Source organism: Bufo gargarizans, chromosome 4, assembly GCF_014858855.1.
Source record: "Bufo gargarizans isolate SCDJY-AF-19 chromosome 4, ASM1485885v1, whole genome shotgun sequence".
Classification (NCBI taxonomy): domain Eukaryota; kingdom Metazoa; phylum Chordata; class Amphibia; order Anura; family Bufonidae; genus Bufo; species Bufo gargarizans.
Window position 1 is genome coordinate 505253366 of NC_058083.1, and position 20843 is coordinate 505274208.

General features: G+C 48.9%; 1 protein-coding gene across 1 annotated transcript in view; it reads left to right on the plus strand.

Annotated features, from left to right (window-relative positions):
• Nucleotides 1-20843, plus strand: part of RPS6KC1 (ribosomal protein S6 kinase C1) — a 150319-nt gene that overhangs the window by 10303 nt on the left and 119173 nt on the right. The window contains 4 exon segments of the mRNA XM_044289465.1: nt 2741-2776; nt 7210-7330; nt 15283-15398; nt 19892-19982. Coding sequence (XP_044145400.1) covers nt 2741-2776; nt 7210-7330; nt 15283-15398; nt 19892-19982 — 364 coding nt within the window.

Genomic DNA, 20843 nt, shown 5'->3' on the forward strand with positions numbered 1-20843 from the left:
GGTGAGATCATTGCTCCGGTGATACGCACCGTGGAGACCCGGCCGCCTATTTCTGTCTGTGACAGAGCGTCCCAGGAAGGATTCGTGTAAGAGGAGACGAAACTCCACCTGTAGTCGCTTTATACCGCACCTTATTAGCGGGGGTCGGCGCTGACCCCCAGTGTGGACCCTCATGGGCGTGGCTGGGCTCCTGAAACGTTGGTAACAGCCCCTTGGGCTCCTTACTTGCCTCATTTGCACATATATATATATATAATCGTTGTTGTTTCTTGACTGAATAAAAGCACTCATAGCTATGGGGAATGTATATAGCGGACGTGCTAGTGGCGATCTAGCAGCGCATGTCCGCAGCTCTATGAGACCAAACTAGCTGACAGAATCCCTTTAATGACCTGTCCTGAGGACAGGCCATCAATATTAAAATCCTGGACAACCCCTTTAAGTTCTGGGACTGGCCTCCTCTGTCTATGGGATGCGACTGCTTCTTATTTCCGTCTCATTAAACTAATTGATGTTGAGCTGGAAGGTGATGCCTCCTCCGTGCCTCGTCTCTGCTCCATGTCTCCTGGGAGGCGGCTGCTGCTCTGCAGGCTTGTAGGGACGCGACGCTGAGGCATTGGAAATCCTGATTATAGGGCGTGGGGTAGCAGAAGGGTGCCGAGGTGACCCGTCTGCATTGGGTTGCCAGTTGCCAAAGCTTGGTCCGGGTGATGGGCGTGCACAAATATGGTGGAGACCTAAAGGGAGCCCGTCGTGTTGGATGTGCACCAGGTTATAGAGCAGGAGGAGCTGAGCAGATTGATATATAGTTTTGTGGGGAAATATTTCCGCCTAACTTATCATTTACACGTTTGAGCTCAGGAGTCCGGTGGGCGGTCTTATCAGTTACTGACCAATGACTCTGATTAGGACCGCCCACTAGACACCGGAGACCAAACGGAGTGTAGCTTTATGGGAAAAGATTCAGTACAAACTGACATTTACTGGTCTTAGGTGTCCAGTGGGCGGTCCTAATCAGAGTTAAAGGGGTTATCCGCAAATTTGATATTGATGACCCATCGTCAACATGAGATGGTTGGGAGGGAGGGGGGTCCAGCTCCTGGGAGCGACACCAAACAGATGTTCAAAGAGGCCACAGTGGTCCGTGAGGACTAGATTCCACCAATTTTCCTGCACCTACCTACTTAAGTAGGTAGGTGCAGGAAAATTTATGGAATCTAGTCCATAAGGACATTAGTAGTAGTGAATGTTGGTTAACACACCATATCCCGGCTCTTAAAGGGGAAGTACAATAATTGTAGTGGTCCGTGAGCGCTCAGGCCACTTCCTAGGCCATGTGACCCCACCCCGTACTTCTCTGAGCGGTACAGCCTTGCTTATAACTCTATGTTGTTGGATTCCTCTATTATTCCTACTAGTGGTTTACAAATGAATTGCCAACTGGGTGTCACCAGTACGGGGTGTGTCCCTGCACATGTTCTCTCCGGCAGCACTTATTGAATAGTGTCGGACTGTGCAGAGACGCATCCCCAATTGGAAGCATGCAGTGGTAGGACTATTAGGGCTCATGCACACGACCGTATGGCTTTTTCAGTGTTTAACGGATCCGTAAAAAACGGACCGCAGTTCAGTTTTTTGTTTCCTTTCTGTTTTTCCGTTCCGTTTTTCCGTATGCCATATACATTATATTAATAATTACATAGAAAAAATTGGGCTGGGCACAACATTTTCAATAGATGGTTCCGCAAAAACGGAATGGATACGGAAGACATACGGATGCATTTCCGTAGGTGTTCCGTTTTTTTGCGGACCCATTGACTTGAATGGAGCCAAGCACTGTGATTTGCGGACAAGAATAGGACATGTTCTATCTTTTCACGGTACGGAAATATGGAAACGGAATGCACACAGAGACACTTCATTTTATTTTTTTGCTGAACCATTGAAATGAATGGTTCAGTATATGTACCGCATACTGAACTAAAAAAACAGCCCGTATACTGTACTAAAAAAAACGCCCATATACCGTCGTGTGCATGAGCCCTTAGAGCAGGCATCCTCAACCTGTGGTCCTCCAGCTGTTGCAAAACTACAACTCCCACAATGCCCTGCTGTAGGCTGATACCTGTAGGCTGTTTGGGCATGCTGGGAGTTGTAGTTTTGCAACAGCTGGAGGGCCGCAGTTTGAGGATGCCTGCCTTAGAGCGCTGGGCGCACCTCTGTCCCATTTCAAATGAATAGGGCTGAGCTGCAATACCAAACACGGCCACTATGCAATGGAAGGCGCTGTGCTTGGTGAGGTGTGAAGAGAACACCGCTCACCAGAGCATCGTAGCCTCTTCATACAGCAGATCGGCCGGGGTGTCCTGGGTGTCGCCGATCTGATGACCCATCCCAAGGATAGGGTCATTAATATCAAATTCCTGGATATCCCCTTTAACTGTCAGTTACTGATAGGACCGCCCACCGGACTCCTGAGTTTAAAATGCGCAAATAACAAGTTCCCACAAACTGTATATTGATCTGCTCTATAACATGCTCATGTTCCCTCAAAAAGACTCATTTTCCCTATAAAATCGGGATCACATGACTGAGGGTAACCGGTTTGCTTTGGGTGTGAATAGAGAAAAAAAAGAAGGAAATAAATTGCACGCAAAGTAGATTTTAAAATGTGACATTTTCATAAAATGACTGGATTTCCCGGCATGATGGGTAATCGGGGTTCTTTTTCTCTTTTCAGACTGTTTCCAGAAAGAACCCGGACGATGTACAGGAGGTAATGGCCTGCTTGCTGACTGTTTTCTGTTTGGGATCGGATTATACAGAGTCAGAGAATTGCTCCAATGTCCCGTCTGTGTGTAGTTGATCCCTCTCGTCCTCTTCCCACCAAGTCATCCCGGGAGCAGAGATCTAGGCTGCTGTATGCATGGTTCTTGCACTGAAGAACTGAATAAGGCTCTGTTCACACTTGTCTTGTGGCTTCCATTCATAGCAGACACCGCTGGTACTGACAGACCCCGTTGACACATAAGAGGGTCCATTGTTTTGATGGGAAAGCTAGAGTCGTAGGCCGCTCTGTTATTTTCTGTCAAATATGGTGAAACGTACAACGGAGCCTCCTGTGCAGGTGTGAGCAGAGCCTGAGCTGCAGCGGAGAACATAGCGTGTCCACCACCGCGTTTTCTTCTCTGACTAGTAACGGATCTTCAGGCCGCTGTGTTGTGAGGTAAGTGATGGACTTCTCCATATCTGATAAGCAGGCACAAAGACTTCATAAAGAGCACCTGTCAGCAGGGTCAGCCCTATAAATCCAGGATTAATAGGGTTAATCCTGCTCATTGCAATCTTGTAAAAATCGGTTGTGGCATTCGTGAGGGGAAAAATGTATTATTTTATGCAAATGAAGGCTTCCGTGCAACTGAGGGGGTGTTGTTTAGCCCCTGGGTGCACCCCAGCTTTCCAGTACTGGCCACGCCCCCCGGTGCACCGAAGACCTCATTTGTATTAAGAATAATAATAATAATTTTTTCATGGAAAGGCAACGCAACCAGTTTTCACAAGACAGGTATGATAGGGAGTCTGTCACCAATATAACTAACTGCACTGCCCAAAATCACAAGCACATCCCAAACATACCTGTGTGCACTGGGCGTGCCCAAAGCAAACCAGACTTCAAGGGGTTGTCCCACAAAAAACGCCATGTCTCGTCTATGATGTGCACTGAGCGCCGGGGCCGTCCGTCTTGTCTCGTCTATGATGTGCACTGAGCGCCGGGGCCGTCCGTCTTGTCAGGTCTCGTCTATGATGTGCACTGAGCGCAGGGCCGTCCATCTTGTCTCGTCTATGATGTGCACTGAGCACAGGGCCGTCCGTCTTGTCTGGTCTCGTCTATGATGTGCACTGAGCGCAGGGCCGTCCGTCTTGTCTGGTCTCGTCTATGATGTGCACTGAGCGCCGGGGCCGTCCATCTTGTCTCGTCTATGATGTGCACTGAGTGCTGGGGCCGTCCGTCTTGTCAGGTCTCGTCTATGATGTGCACTGAGCGCCGGGGCCGTCCATCTTGTCTCGTCTATGATGTGCACTGAGCGCCGGGGCCGTCCGTCTTTTCAGGTCTCGTCTATGATGTGCACTGAGCGCAGGGCCGTCCGTCTTGTCAGGTCCCGTCTATGATGTGCACTGAGCGCCGGGTCCGTCCATCTTGTCTCGTCTATGATGTGCACTGAGCGCCGGGGCCGTCCATCTTGTCTCGTCTATGATGTGCACTGAGCGCCGGGGCCGTCCATCTTGTCTCGTCTATGATGTGCACTGAGCGCAGGGCCGTCTGTCTTGTCTCGTCTATGATGTGCACTGAACGCCGGGGCCGTCCGTCTTGTCAGGTCTCGTCTATGATGTGCACTGAGCGCAGGGCCGTCCGTCTAGTCAGTTCCCATCTATGATGTGCACTGAGCGCAGGGCCGTCCGTCTTGTCAGGTCTCGTCTATGATGTGCACTGAGCGCCGGGGCCGTCCATCTTGTCTCGTCTATGATGTGCACTGAACGCCGGGGCCGTCCATCTTGTCTCGTCTATGATGTGCACTGAGCGCAGGGCCGTCTGTCTTGTCAGGTCCCATCTATGATGTGCACTGAGCGCAGGGCCGTCCGTCTTGTCAGGTCTCGTCTATGATGTGCACTGAGCGCAGGGCCGTCCGTCTTGTCTCGTCTATGATGTGCACTGAGCGCCGGGGCCGTCCGTCTTGTCAGGTCTCGTCTATGATGTGCACTGAGCGCAGGGCCGTCCGTCTTGTCAGGTCTCGTCTATGATGTGCACTGAGCGCAGGGCCATCCGTCTTGTCAGGTCTCGTCTATGATGTGCACTGAGCCTTCTATCTTATTTTCCCTGACATCTGCCATTGGGGGGGAGTGGAGACAACCCTTTATAAATTATGACGTATCCTCATCGCTATGAGATTGAAAGGGATCCTAAACCAGCCTCCCCCCCCCCCCCCCCTTCACCCCCGCTGATCATCTGTTCGACAGTAGCTCTGGCGCCAGAACTACACAGCCCCATCCGGTGTGTAGTGGATGGAGCTGGTTACCATTCACTTCAATGGGAGCTGTTCTGCAGTAACCTGCTCCGTCCACTGCACAGCAGACAGGTGGTTGTAGTACTGGCACTGTATGTCCTCATCTATTAAAGGGGTATTCCCATCATTTATCCACAAAGCTAGGTGATAAATGTCTGATTGGTGGGGGTCCAACTCCAGACCCATGGAGTTTGGATGGAGTGGCAGTATGGATACTAAACCACTTTTTAGTCAAATATATATTTATTATTCTAAAGATATAAAAATATACAAAGAAAGAAGTCAGGAGGATTGGTCAGTCAGCAGCAATCCATGTAATGAATTACAAATACATAATAATCTTACACATAGTCTGATAGGTAGGAAAAGTAGCGCAGGCAATGACCAGGAGAAAACCGCTAAATCTAGTACTAGAAGCACCATGAGCGAGCTAACTATAGAAGGAGAGAGGTGGAGGACATCAGCACCCTCCAAATTAGGGTGGAGGGAGCAACAGGCAGGGATCTCTTAAAGCGCCACCAAGGAAGCCATAAATGTTCAAAGCAATCATGGGTGCCTTCAATCCATGCAGCGAGTTCCTCTAGCCGAAAAATCTCATCAACTTTTATCCATTGACGCCTGGCCGGTGGCTCAAAGCTCAGCCATTTGGCTGGTCTCAATAACTTGGCTGCGGTAATAAGGTGTGTTGGGAGGCATCTCCTATGGGGCCTAAATGAAGGGAAGTCCAACTACAGATGATTATCGCAGATCTGACAAATGGCGTCCTCCACCTCCCTCCAAAATATTTTGATCCCAGCACACTCCCACCAAATACGAGAGATGGTCCCCGGCAACAGCGATCCGTAGGGCTAAATCCCTGGCAATAAAGGAAAGCAGGGGTTTTGTTCCAGTGGGTGAGAGTTTTATAGGAATTCTCCTGCGTGCCAACACAACGGGAGAATCCATGTGAGCGAAGTGTTACGTGTTTGGCTTCTGTAGTTGAGAAAGTCGTACCTAATTCTTCCTCCCATCCCGACACAAAAGGTAGTGGATCAGGAATAGCCAGAGTTCTGTAAATCTTCGAGATCTCTTTTCGGAGGGGCTTGTTCAAACCAAGTAAGGGGGCGGGGGTGAGGGCAGAGCTGCAGAAATTTACGGCACAAAGATCGAAATTGGTAATAAGGTAGAGTATGCATCTCAGAAACAACTAAGAGCGCTACCAATGCTGGATGGGGAAGTATCTCGCCCTTATAGAGAAGTGTGGAGATAGGTAGTTCCAACCAGGACAAAAACTCAGCCAAATCTCCATGTCCCATGCCCCGGATCAGATATGGAAGGTAAAGGTGAGGGGAAAGGAGCAAATAAAGTCACTCTGGGCTGCTTGCGCCAAACACTAAACGTCCCTCTAGTGAGGGGATTAGAGATGGAACCCAAATCATTAAAATTACACCACCGCTCATTTATTTTTTATTTTTAGGAAATTCTCCCTCCAAGTAAATTCTATATACTTTCCTTTCAGCATCCTGTAATCCAGAAGATGTGCTAATCGGATTAAAGGAACCTTACTGTGTAAACAGGGGCGGAACTATAGGGGAAGCGGCTGCTTTGGGGCCCTGACCCAGAAGGGGCCCATCCAGGAGGAGGATGACTAATAGATTTTGTCAGGGCCCCCTATACAGTATACAGTGGCAGTATAGACAGATGGAACAGCTGCCGGGCCTGGTCTGAGAGAGCGATCTTTACTAGCCACAGGAATAGGGGCGGCATGAAAGGAAGGGGTTGCGAAAAAATTACCGTGGGAGGGGGGCCCCATTCAAAAATTTGCTGTGGGGCCCAGTCATTTCTAGCTACGCCACTGTGTGTAACGGACAATGACAAACGTTTGTATTGCTCTTTTCCCGCAGCCACTCAAAGTGCAAGGATAGTAGTGCGACCCTGGGAAGTCAGTGGCTGCCATATAGGCGCATGATGCACACTAGGGTCCATTTCATAAAGAGCTGAGGGTGTGGGAGGAAACCCCAAGGAAGCCACGCAAACCCGGGGAGAAGATACAAACTCCATGCAGCAAATAGATGTGTTAGTCATCCAGCAGCATTTGTGCGGTGCTTGGATTGTAGACGGGTGTAGTCCCGATTCCCATGTGACGCCCTTCTCTCTTCTCCTGCAGATAGTGACTTGGAAAAGATACAGCGACTTTAAGAAACTGCACCGAGATCTCTGGCAGATACATAAGAATCTCTTCAGACAGACTGAGCTCTTCCCTCCTTTTGCTAAAGCGAAGCTGTTTGGTAAGTGCCGAGGCTTGTGGAATGAGGAGAGGACAGCGTGCGGTGCATGGAGCAATCCTACCCTGCAGAATCCTGTCATGTCTGTGCTTGTACTCGAGGAAGGACGCACGCTTTACACCCTCGTGTCCTCCATTTTTTTTGTTTAAACTATTTGTCAGCCACTGATATGAGGAGTGAATAGCATTGATTATGTCGGGACAATGGCTCCTGTCCAGGGATATAGCAGGAACCAAGTGATCGGTAGGAAAAATGGGCAAGCGTAAGGATTTGACCGACGTTTACCAGAGCCACCGCACTATGCAAAAGTTTTAGGCAATGTAAAAATGGTTTTAGAAATGGAAGTGTTTTATAGTTTGCATTTTGTTAATAAAAGATAAAGTGAATGAACAAAAGAGAAATCTAAATCCAATCCATATTTGGGGTGACCGCCCCTTGCCTTCAAAAATGGCATCAGTTCTTCAAGGTATAGACCTTCATGCGGTTTTTGAAGGAACTCAGCAGGGAGGCTGTTCCCAAGCATCTTGGAGAAGTAACCACAGATCCTCTGTGGATGTAGGCTTGCTTAAATCCTTCAGTCTCTTCCTGTAATCACAGACAGACTGGAAATGCAGGCATATACCGGTACTTATCCATCACGCAATGCCGTCTGATTGACGACCCCAAACATACAGACTATGTTATGAAGAACTATTTTCAGTGTAAAGTAGAACAAGGAGTCCTGGAAGAGATGACATGGCCCCCACAGAGCCTTGATCGCAACATCATCCAGTCTATGTGGGATGACATGAAGGGACAGAAAGATGTGAGTAGGGCTGCAGTAAACGAATATTTTTGTAATCGAGTATTCTATCGATTATATTTCTCGATTCATCGAGTAATCTAATAAGAAAAAGCTACTTAAAATAACGTACGTAATTAGGTATGTATAAAGTTATTGGTTTGAAGGGGTTAATAACTTTATACATGCCTAATGCCAAGGTGCTTCCATTAACCCCTCCAAACCAATAACTTTATACATGCCCATTGAGTTTGGAGGGGTTAATGGAAGCACCTTGGCATTAGGCATGTATAAAGTTATTGGTTGGAAGAGGTTAATGAAAGCACCTTGGAGGTGCCTTCATTAACCCCTCTCTAAACCAATAACTTTATACATGCCAAGGTGGTGCTTGCAGCCTCCATTAACCACTCTCTCTCCATCTGCCTCCCCCCAGCCTCTGATCTGCTTGCCCCCAGCCTCTGATCTGCCTCCCCCCCTCCCCCCCAGCCTCTGATCTGCCTCCCCCCCAGCCTCTGATCTGCCTCCCCCCCAGCCTCTGATCTGCCTCCCCCCCAGCCTCTGATCTGCCTCCCCCCCAGCCTCTGATCTGCCTCCCCCCCAGCCTCTGATCTGCCTCCCCCCCCCCTCCCCCCAGCCTCTGATCTGCCTCCCCCCCCTCCCCCCAGCCTCTGATCTGCCTCCCCCCCCCTCCCCCCAGCCTCTGATCTGCCTCCCCCCCCCTCCCCCCAGCCTCTGATCTGCCTCCCCCCCCCTCCCCCCAGCCTCTGATCTGCCTGCCCCCTCTGGTAACGCAACCCCCCCCCCTCTCTCCCCAGTATTAATCATTGGTGGCAGTGGCCACAGGGTCCCCCTCCTCCCCCCCATCATTGGTGGCAGTGTCAGTTCCGATCGGAGCCCCAGCAGTGTAATGCTGGGGCTCCGATCGGTTACCATGGCAGCCAGGAGTCACGCTACTGAAGTCCTGGCTGCCATGGTATGTTAGTGAGCAGAGAGCAGCGCATTATACTCATGTGCGCTGTGGCCGGCGGTCGCTCCTTCTTCTGTCTGTGCGGCGGATTGCTAATGCTTACAGCATTAGCAATGCGCCGCACAGACCTATGAGAAGGAGCGACCGCCGGCCACAGCGCACGTGAGTATAATGCGCTGCTCTCTGCTCACTAACATACCATGGCAGCCAGGACTTCAGTAGCGTCCTGGCTGCCATGGTAACCGATCGGAGCCCCAGCATTACACTGCTGGGGCTCCGATCGGAACTGACACTGCCACCAATGATGGGGGGGAGGAGGGGGACCCTGTGGGATATGGCCGGCACAGTCATTGGTAGCGCAGTGGCCACAGTCCCTCCCCTCCTCCTCCTCCTACTCTGTCCTCATTGGTCTTCAGCGGCAGCCGCGCACAGTGGGGAGGGAGAGACTCCCCCCTCCCCCCTCCGCTGTGCCGGCTCAGTCCTGCCTCTCTGGCCTCCGGAGGACACGGAAGCGGTGAGTGAGACGCTTAATTTCACTCCCGCTCCGTGATCACGTGATGTAAACGATTCCTCGATGCAGGGAAACTGCATCGATGAATTTTTTGACTCGATTTAATCGAGTTATTCGAATAATCGTTTCAGCCCTAGATGTGAGTAAGCCTACATCCATAGAACATCTCTGTTTAGTTCTCCTCGATGCTTGGGACAACCCCCCCCTTCCCGAGTTGCCTTCAAAAACTGTGTACAAGTGTAGCCAGAAGAACTGATGCTGTGCTGAAGGCAAAGGGTGGCCATGCTGAATATCCGTTAGATTTAGGAACTATTAGCGCTTCTATTTTTGAAAGCGTTCCTACTTTGCAGCATTTTTTCCGCACTTCCCCCAAAACGTTTGCACAGTACTGTAAATTGTCAGAGCATCTTCAAAGTGGCAGATGTTGAGTCCTCCTGGTAGGCAGTACCAAAACTAGTCCACGGAAGGACAACCGGGGACCCAGTGTCGGGATCGTGGGGGCCAAAAGCCTATAGCTGTGTGGTGATAGGGTTGATCCCACTGTAGAGCAAATTGTTAAAAAAAAAAGTTCCTGCTGGCGATAATAGACGGGGGTCAGAACACACAGGGCATCTCAGCTTACTGTGTATCGGGCGGTGTACCTGCAGACTGGTCAGAGAGTCCATGTCAATCCCTGTCCATTGCCAAAATGGGGGCATTAGTATCAAAAATGGATCATAGAGCAATGGAAGAAGCGACCTGTGGGCGGCTGGGGCTTGTGCATCACTTACTTGAAGAAGAGATTGCATCAGTACGCACTGAGAAGAAGGCAAGCTGGCGGAGACGGCCTGCTGCTCTGGACAATGTTTTGCTGGAAGCCTTGGGTATATACTGATTTATTCTGTTGCCTGAGCTTGTACAGGACAGCATTTCCAGAGAATTTCGATACATCATCCAAGTAGACATAAGAAAAGTCAGAAAACAACTTATTGGACCAGATTTACTAACGTGTCTGCAAAGTGTCCAAAAAAAGTGGTGCAATTTGGCACAACTAGGGTCTCTATATTTGCTTGATCACGGAGTGTGGCCTTAGACGCCATATTTGCGCCAAGATTGCCAAAAAATCTGGTCTAAATTTCTGAAAGTAAGCCGACCGATAGCTGGTATAGAGCAGAGAAAAGTGTCTATCCCTGCATCACATTTATCATCCAGCCTGAGCCAATCCATCTACAGGGTTGGTAAATCGCGGTGTTTGTGTTGTAGGCATGCTGCGCGTAATGTGCAGGGAGGGGGAGGAGAAGGTCTCTGATCCGACGTTCGATTGGCTCAACACTAATGATGGGTTTCAATCTTGGCGAAAACCTCTTTAGGCTCCCTGCACAGGAGAGAGGGTTTACAAGCAGCAAATCCATTCGCACCTAAAAAATCCTTGCGTTACGTGCGGTTTTTCTGCAGATCTCACCCTTGCTTTGCAGAGGGCGAAATCAACAAAACAATTGAGATGCTGCAGATTTCAAAATCCACACAGCAGGTTCATTTCCACACGGAAGAAAAAAAAGCAAAGTGTACATATTTTTTTGTCTTATACACTCCCCCCCCCCCCCATGAAAAACCACACGTAATCCGCAACGTGTGCAGGTAGCCTTACACTTGTAGTAGTTTTATCCCAGTAAACCTAGTTCATGGCTCCCTCTGGTGGTCTTTTGTGGTAAGTCATCTGTGGAATTTTTTTTATTTATTTATTTATTTTTGCAACATTTTTAAAACCTCTGTGCAGTTGCATTGCCCAGTAGTCTATTGTGGATTTTCTGTACAGAATCCACAGTAACATTATTGGAAATATGTATGAAAGACACAGTTCTTGCTCAAAATCTTGCTTAACCAGTAAATAAGAAAAATGAACCCTATGAACTTGTAAAGCGCTGCGGAATATTGTGGCGCTATATAAATAAATGTTATTATTATTAAGAAAAAGAAAATAAAAAACTTGTGATATGCCGACTTTTGTAACGCTTAACACACTGGGGTGTGAGGTGAACAGAAGCACAGACCATTGGTCTAACTAGTGTTCCCATTCACTGGCCGCAGACGTAGATCCTGAAAATGATGAGGAACTGAAACAAAGTGTGCAGAACATTCTATGTCCAGAGTAATAAAGCTTTAGGCTACTTTCACACTTGCGGCAGAGTGATCCGGCAAAACGTATGCCAGTCTTAAAAATGCCTTATCAGTCAGAAAAATGCATTGAAATGCCGGATCTGTCTTTCCGGTGTCATCCGGCAAAACGGATCCGGCATTTATTTTTTTTCACCTTTTTTTTCATCCAGCATTCCGGTATTTTGAATGCTGGATCCGGCACTAATACATTCCGGCAAGTCTTTAGTTTTTTTTGCCGGAGATAAAACCGTAGCGTGCTGCGGTTTTATCTTTTGCTTGATCAGTCAAAAAGACTGAACTGAAGACATCCTGAACGGATTGCTCTCCATTCAGAATGCATTAGGATAAAACTGATCAGTTCTTTTCCGGTATTGAGCCCCTAGGACGGAACTCTGTGCCGGAAAAGAAAAACGCTAGTGTGAAAGTACCCTAATTTTAAATTAACCCTTTTCATCTTCTGTGCTCTGTTGATTCAGTAGAGCCAGTTTATCCTACACCTGGGTTACTCAACTAGTTTTTATAAGGCCGAATGCACACGGCCGTGTTCCGCGGCCGAGAGCGGTCTGTGGTATCCCGGCCTGGCATCCTGCTGAGAGCAGGAGCGCATGGCGTCATTGGTTGCTATGACGCCGTGCGCTTCATGCTGCCGCTGCACTACAGTAGTACGCTTGTATAGATCATACGAGTGTATTACTGTAGTGCAGCGGCGGCATGAAGCGCACGGCGTCATAGCAACCAATGACGCCGTGCGCTCCTGCTCTGAACAGGAATCCAGCCCGGCTTACCACGGACCACTCTCGGCCGCGGAACACGGCCGTGTGCATTCGGCCTAAAGGTCCACTTACCTGGGTCTGTGTTCATGTGATGGTCCAAACTGCAGACCAACAGGGAAGAGGTCCTCTTAGTGCTTCTTAAAATTTTCTACAAAGTCTATGATTTATTATTTTTTAGTGGGAAAACCAGACCAGAACCCAGAATTAAGACCTCAGACCAGTATACTCATTCAGACCACAGACCACATCCTTAACCTATTCAGACCCCAGACCTTTAAACTCATTAAACCCCTAAACTCATTCAGACCCTAAACTCATACACACCATAGACCAGACTAGTAAACTTATTCAGACACCAGACTAGTCTCCTAAAATTATTTCAAATCCCAGGCCAGACAAAAAAAAAAACACATGAAAAATCTATAGTTAATGGGTCCTCTTCCTTCCAGGCCATACCACACACAGCGTCCCGACGCCGACCATCATTGAGATGACGGTGAGCCAGGCCCCTGGTGGCAGACCTGCTGTTATAGCTGCTTTGGCGTAGTGTATCTATGGCTGTAGGTGTTTGGACCCATGGTCTGTAGTACTTTTATCCTATACTCCATCCATATTGACGGTAAATAAGGGGGACCGCTCAGCTGCCCCTCTCTGTACAGTGACCTCCGCACATATTGCAGAGCACGCTCAGTACAATGCGTAATTTAATGTAATTTAATGAGTCCTGTTCTGCAGTTCGAGCACAATGGCTGCCCCCCATTACCATGTAAAACAACACGGGCAGTTTTTCCTTTGCTTTGATCAGCAGCCAGTGCAGTGTAAGCCTTGGCCTTGGCTCCTTCAGGACGGGTCGGGGCAGCTGGGAATGGCCGCATCTCTTGCTTTCCAGGAGAGAAGCCTGAGAAGAAGTCTGCAGCTTGAGGGGCACCGTCCTTCACACACAAGTGTTTGCTTAACGTGTTCTGTTCCCACACGCTCTGAAAACAAGAGGTCAGAGAGTAAATGAGATCGGATCCCACCGGCGAGACCCCTGGGAACATGTCCTGGTGTTTTCCATCCACTCCCATTGCTTTTATTGAGTGCGGAAATAAACACAGGGCTGTGATAACGGACCCATCAGTTCTTATCTCCAGCCGGCTATGGGGGGCCGCTACTATGAGAAATCCCCCCGTGCGATGTTGTTCTGTTTGCTTCTGTTTCCTCCTGATCCCCCGTGTCAGTATTCTCTGTGCACTCTGCTTATTTCCAGACATTTATGTAAGCGCTCATGCACACGACCATATGTATTTTGCAGATGCGCAAAATACGGAGACTGTCCGTGTTGCATTCGCACTTTTTGCAGACCCATTGACTTCAGCGAGTCCATGTCCAGGTATAGGACATATGGATGATCTGTATGTTTTCCGCTTCTGTTTCTGCGTCCCACTGACCCATTGGTCACAACACAGCGACGGTATCCGTATTTTTGCGGACTGCAAATTGGACACAGTTGTCTGCATGAGGCCCAATGAGAGGCCTGTGCTCATATTTTGACTGGTTGTAGTATGGACGGCAGTGGGGCAGATTTTCTAATACTGTCTAATAGTTTTAGGCTCCCTTCACACGTCCGTGGAATGGGTCCGCATCCGTTCCGCAATATCTGGAACGGGTGTGGACCCATTCATTCTCTATGGGGATGGAATGGTAGCATTTCCGTAGCGCGGCCCCGATCTTCCGGTCCACAGCTCCGGAGAAAAATAGAGCATGTCCTATTCTTGTACGCAATTGCGGACAAGAATAGGCATTTCTATGGGGGTGCCGGCCGGGTGTATTGCGGATCCGCAATGCACTGCGGACGTGTGAATAGACCCTTACAGTGGAAACTTAGGCTAGACAACTGAAAGGGGATTTTAGGGTAAATCAAAGTGTTGAGTCGCCCCTTCCCTTTCCCCGCTGCTCCTCACTTCCCGTTCCTGGCTTGACGAGAAAGGCCCGCTCAGCCAGTCGCTGGTATAGGCAGGTCACCCCCATCGCCAGTGATTGGCTGAGCCAGGATCGGGAAGTGAAGAGCAGCATTGGCACGGCGGCAGTGAGGGGCAGTATTTGTTGTGTGTTTTTTATAGATTTATATTTTTTATTTTAAGGCCTCATGAATATGACTGTATTATATGAGGATGGGACGCAAACTTTTTCATTTCTACGAGGGCGCAAAAAAAATGCGAACAGCCCATGGATATCCTCTGTGTGCTCTCCGCATCCGCGCAACTGTTCCGCAGATTATATAATATGTCCTTTTTGTTGTGCGTTTTTCGGACAAGAATAAGCATTTCTACAAAAGGGACGGCAGAAAGTGCAGGATGCACAAGGCTGGTATCCGTATTTTGCCGATCCGTGGCTTGCGGACTGCCAAACGGTAACTGCCGTGTGCAAGAGGCTTAACCCCTGATCAACGACCCTTCTCCAATATTTGACCCCCTTCCCCCACCTATTGCCAGCATTGTCCGTCTTTAGTCACCCCCTCCTTACACTTCATCTGAATATCACTGTGGTTAGTGGTTTTTTTTTAAGCATCGTCTCTTGAGACATATTGATTCCCACTACAGTCTGTCATCTCCATCCACTTCCCAACCTGCTCTAGAAGAGCCGGCTTTGGATTGGCCCCTGTAGGCCTCCGTGCTATATTTGGTCTTTAGTAGTGGCCCATCCCCCCTCCATTCTGTGTGTCCTGGTCGCCCGTGATCACCATGATGCTAGTTTTGTAGCAGACTGTCGTCTTCTGTGCTTTCTAACCATACTTGTCTATTCCAGGGAGGTTTGACGAGTGCGTGATAGAGGAGAGACGCCAGTGTGCCGAGGACCTGCTGCAGTTCTCCGCCAACATCCCGGCTCTGTACAACAGCCCCCAGCTGGAGGACTTCTTTAGGGTAAATGAACGCGATCATATAACCTATACATATTGCAGGGGTGGATACTCGTATGTTTTAGGACTTGTACATCTTGCCTTATTAATTTCCTTAATTTTTGCAGTCTCCAGTTGTATGCGCTGCAGCTCTGAACTGGACCATCAGCACTTAAAGGGGTCCTCTCACTTCAGCAAATGGCCTTGATCATGGAGAGAAAGTTAATACTAGGCACTTACTAATGTATTGTGATTGTCCGTATTGCCTCCTTTGCTGGCTGGATTAATTTTTCCTTCACATTGTACATTGCTCGTTTCCAGGGGTTACGACCGCCGTGCAATCCAGCAGTGGTGGTCGTGCTTGCACACTATAGAAAAGAGCCCCGGCCTCTCCGTGGCCGGGACTGTGGGAGTGCACATAGACACACATGCGCAGCTGCTGCTATCCTGCCCCCCCCCCCCCCCCTTGTATCTGTGCTGCAGCAGTGGTCGTAACTCCTGGATATGAGCAGTGTATAAAGTGCTGGATAAAGGATAGGAGGCAATATGGACAATCACAATACATTAGTAAGTGCCTTGTATTAACTTTCTCTACGTGATAAACACTATTTGCTGAAGAGAGAGGACCCCATTAAAAGGATTTTCTAATCAGGAGGGATCTGACTTCCTGGACCCCCAGTGATCCCAAAAATAAAGTGGGCGCAGTGCTGGTGTAGCGCTGTGGGCCCCTCAAATCTCTTCTCTGCACAGTGAGGCTCCGAGGCACTGACTGTGCAGGAACTGCAGCCGACATCGTTCACTTGCATGGAATTGCATGGCCACAATGCCAGAAAGTGATGGCCTATCCTAACGATACGCCGTTTCTGTGGATGAGAAAACACCTTTAACTGTTCATCCTGATCTTCCTGGTTCATGAACAAAATCCAGATCTGCAGTAAACGGGGATGGTGAAGCATAGCAGTGGGGCAGATACTGAAAACTTGGCATAGCAATACATATTTGTAGATACAGACTATTTGTGGCAACCCTGGTGGCAGCTCAGTGGGTACAGTCATTAGTGCGTTGATAAGGCCCGTCATACGCAGACCGCACATGACTGCACCCACCGTATTGCCTAATGCTCCTGTGTCTGGCACCTTGCGGCTCTGCTTCCATTGTGAGCCCCATGTAGCTGAATAGTGCAGCAGCCATATTGAGAGGGAGTACAGGTTCTGCCATAACATAGCTTTGTTTTCCCTATTACCGTATTTGCACAAAATATTTCTTAAAGGGGGTTTCCTGGATTTAAATATCTTCAGAGTAGGTCTGGATGGCAGGGGTCCTACTCTCGGCACCCTGCTGATCAATTGTTTGAAGGAGCCGCAGCCTCTTCATACTATACCAAGCACAGCACCATACATTCTACAGTGGCTGTGCTTGGTATTGCAGCTCTGTCCCCCTCACTTGAAGACCTTTTGACCGATAGACATGACCTCACAGGCCTACAGACAGGCCATGGCTCTTGCACAAGAGCTGGGGTTCTTCTAAGTAGCGTGGATTGCACATTTGGTGGCAGTGAGACCCCTAGTGGCCATGACGTTACAGCTTTTTTTGCAGGTAGATTTTTTTTTTTTTTTTTTTTTTTTTTTTTTTAGATGAAGTGATTTAGCAACTTGCTGGTTTCACCATTCTCTATTAAATGAAATAAACTTGTGTGAAAGTACAGGTACATTGGCAGTGGCGCGGGTTCACCGTCCAGCACCATCCACTGTACATATACATTGTTTAAACTGGCTGTCCAGTTTAGAAATCCCATTTTCATACCTTGGGGAATGCTGCGTGAATAGAGGGGTCCTAAGGTTCATCTTCCGGCCAGAGTGGAGGACCTGTCCTCTCTATTCCTCAGACCACCCATTGATGTAAATGGCAATTGTGTAATGCAGCATTTCCCCTGTGGTGGCGCTGCAGGAGAATCGAACACTTCCTGCCAGGTTTCCTTTACAGATTGCGCCTGATCAGTGCAGTCCCAGCAGGAGGACACTTTGTGACCATCTAATTTTTTTAAAGGGCTTGTAGCAAGTTTTGAAGCTATCCCCTAGCTGATTGGTTTGGGGCTGACCTCTGAGACCCCCACCGATCCCAAGAAATAAGGGTCCCATTCCCGTCTTCTGATAGGGCACACACTGCCACTCCATTCTCGCTGGAGGTAGTCTAGTGCGGTACTCCGCTATTTCCGACTCTCTGATTTAGGGTGCATTCACACGAATGTATTTTTGGGTCCGCATCCGTTCCGGGTGCGGACCCATTCATTTCAATGTGGTCGCAAAAGATGCGGGCAGCACACTCTGTGCTGGCCGCATCTGTAGTTCCGAACCGCGGCCCCGCAAAAAAGATAGAGCCTGTCCTATACTTGTCCGCAATCGCGGACAAGAATAGGCATTTCTGTCATAGGGCCGGCTACATTCACACGGCTGGTATCCGTGTTTTGCAGATCCGCAATTTGTGGACCGCGAAACATATACGGTCGTTAGAATGTAGCCTAAGAATGAATGGAGTGGCATCAGAAATTTGGAACTGGACCTCCATTCTAGTTGGGGTCCCAGCGGTCGGACCCCCAGCGATCAGCTAGTTATCTCCTGTGGATAGGAGATAACTTATAAACTTGGCACAACCCCTTTAAGGGGCCCTAGGAATCGTCCAAAGTGGAGATCCCCTTTAAGTTCTCCTTTATCCCACATGTGTTCTCTATTCCATTGATAGTAATTTACAGAAAAATGAGGGAGAAACTCGTCTCCATAGTTATGGCCCTGAAATCCTCCAGAGCGTATATCGTTTTGGATGAAATCACATTAGCCGGTCCTCCTCTCGGCCACATGATCCTAATTATAAGGGCACAGATATTAGATCTCATTCAGTCTGGAAGCCGTAAGTGCAGGAAATCAGGACGGGTCGTGTGGACTGATGGCGAGTGTTTGGGTCGTGGCTGTTCAAGGTAAAACGCTTAGGCCTCCGGGTGTTCTTCCGAGCTCTGCTTGGGCACAATGTGTATTGTACAGACTGCTGCGGGAACGTACTGGACCTCTGTGTGATTTTTACGTTTTCCCAATTTTTTTTTATCTGGAATCTGTCAGACTATTAAGCTATTCTCCCATACAGCAGCACACAGGGTGCCGTAATACAGAATCGAAACCATATTAGGCCTCATGAATATGGAAAAAATCTGTGTGCGCATCTAGCCTGTGTGGCGTTGCACAAAGTCCCTGTGGTTCCCTATTACAGACCTGTAGGCGCAGCATGTGCTACCCTGTAGTACCTCTGTGCGCTGTTGTATACTTCTTGCTGCCTCGAAATTATGTAACATGTTGCAATTTCTCACAGTGTGTCTATTAAACACAATACTAAATCTGTCTTCGGGCAGCACCCCCTAGTGGTGGCTATAAGCAAACATAATTTAAAAGGGGTATTCCGGTTACCATAAATATAACTAAATTTTAGACCAATTTATTATCAATAATTATTACCTAATATAATGTCAATTTCACATATTTACCGTTCAGTAGTTATAAAAGTAGTTTTTCTTCCTCTGCCACCCACTGTGTTTCCTCATAAATTACCATGGCATCGACCTGTAGTTCTGAGCCTTTGTCAGGTCGAGCATGCTCAGTGTGTCGCTATCAATTCTCTAGCTAAATGTCTTGTGAAACAAAGGGCGTGTCAGTGTGCTGGTGATTGGTGAGTAGAGGGGGCGTGACCGGACTGTACATCAGGCAGCCAATCAGTAAACATCAACAGTCACAGCAGGAAAGCTAGGGATTGTGGGGATTGTAGTTTTTGAAGGAAGATCAGGCGCCATGATGCTGTCAGTGTGTTGCCGGCTCACCCAGGAGCCAGACAAATGGACTGCAAGGTAAATTAAAGCCCTGGTTATATGTACAGGTGTGGGTTCTGGTTGGGTCACAGCTTGCAGCCTTAATATAGTTTTTCAAAAATTTAAAGGGGTTATGGAAAAATTGGGCCCAGTTTTAGGCACTCTAATAACATGGCAAAATAATAATCCCCTACCCCCCTTGGCCAGCGCCGCACCTCTCCAGTTTCAAAGGGGTTTTATACTGAAGGCTTGCAGTGTGACAGATGAACGTGACGTCATGTGGCATCCTTCTCGGCAAGATGCGAGAAGGATGTGACGCTACTGCGGGTGTTGTTGACTTCTTAAACAGTTGATTGGCCGGGTTCCGGGTTTTGGACCCCCACCGATCAGATACTGATGGACCTATCCTATGTGTTACCCCCCCCTCCCCTTTAACTGGCTGTGGCAGTGAGATGCTTGTATAAATCTGACCTGTGCAGCCAATCACTGGGGGTATATGGCACAAGACAGTTGAGGGCAGTGATTGGCTGCAGCGGTCACACGTGTGTTCGCGTCTGTCTGTGACTGCTCCCCCACCTGATAGTTGCTCCACTGGGTTTGCACGTAAGCAGAGGCCCGGGATTACATACGTGATGTCCCCTGTGTTGTGTCTGATGAGTGTTTTCTTTCAGGGTGGAGAAGTGCATGATGGGTCAGATCTGATTGGTCCCGCAGAACCGTTTGGGGATTTTCCCGACAGCCTCTCGGACTGCAGTTCTGAAGGTAAGTTCTCTGCTCAGTGATAAGACTCTGCTCAGGGGTGGACTGGGAACCTAAAGTGGCCCTATTTTGTAGTGAGGACTAAATTGACAGAAGGCAAGGTAAACACAAGATGGTGGGGCAAGCAATACCATTTAACGGCTCATCATACCACCCCAGCCAAACACCACAGTGCATCACAAAGTACTGCCCCAGCAGTGCAAAATACCTCCCCAAAAACTGCCCCACCAAGAAGTTTCCCTGTAGGGTCTGTGGCCAGTCCGCCCCTGGCTCTGTGGCCAGTCCGCCCCTGGCTCTGTGGCCAGTCCGCCCCTGGCTCTGTGGCCAGTCCGCCCCTGGCTCTGTGGCCAGTCCGCCCCTGGCTCTGTGGCCAGTCCGCCCCTGGCTCTGTGGCCAGTCCGCCCCTTATGGGAAAAAATAAACGGAAAAAAAATAAGACAAGTGACTTCCCCATATCGGTCACAGTGGTCAGCAAAGTGTAGTCCAGTGGTCGGCAAAGTGCGGCTCGCGAGCCACAAGCGACTCTTTAGACCCTTCAATGCGGCTCTTTCCCACGGCGACCCATCCTGCACTACAGAGGAATCGAATCTTGCCTGTGGGACGCATTTGCCCTCCACAAAGTAACAGAGGGCGTGTTCGCTAACTAGTATTAGTGCACGCGCATCACAGTAGGGCCGACAGTACGCACCTCTATTCCGAGTAGTCGTCGGAACGAGGAAGAAGTGACGAGGGGTATTGACAACTTCCCGGGCAGTGAAATCTGCCAGAGACAGAACACCGCTGCAGGCTACAAGTCAGAGTCAGTGTACCTCCTTCTACCTCCATTCAGAGTCAGTGTACCTCCTTCTACCTCCATTCAGAGTC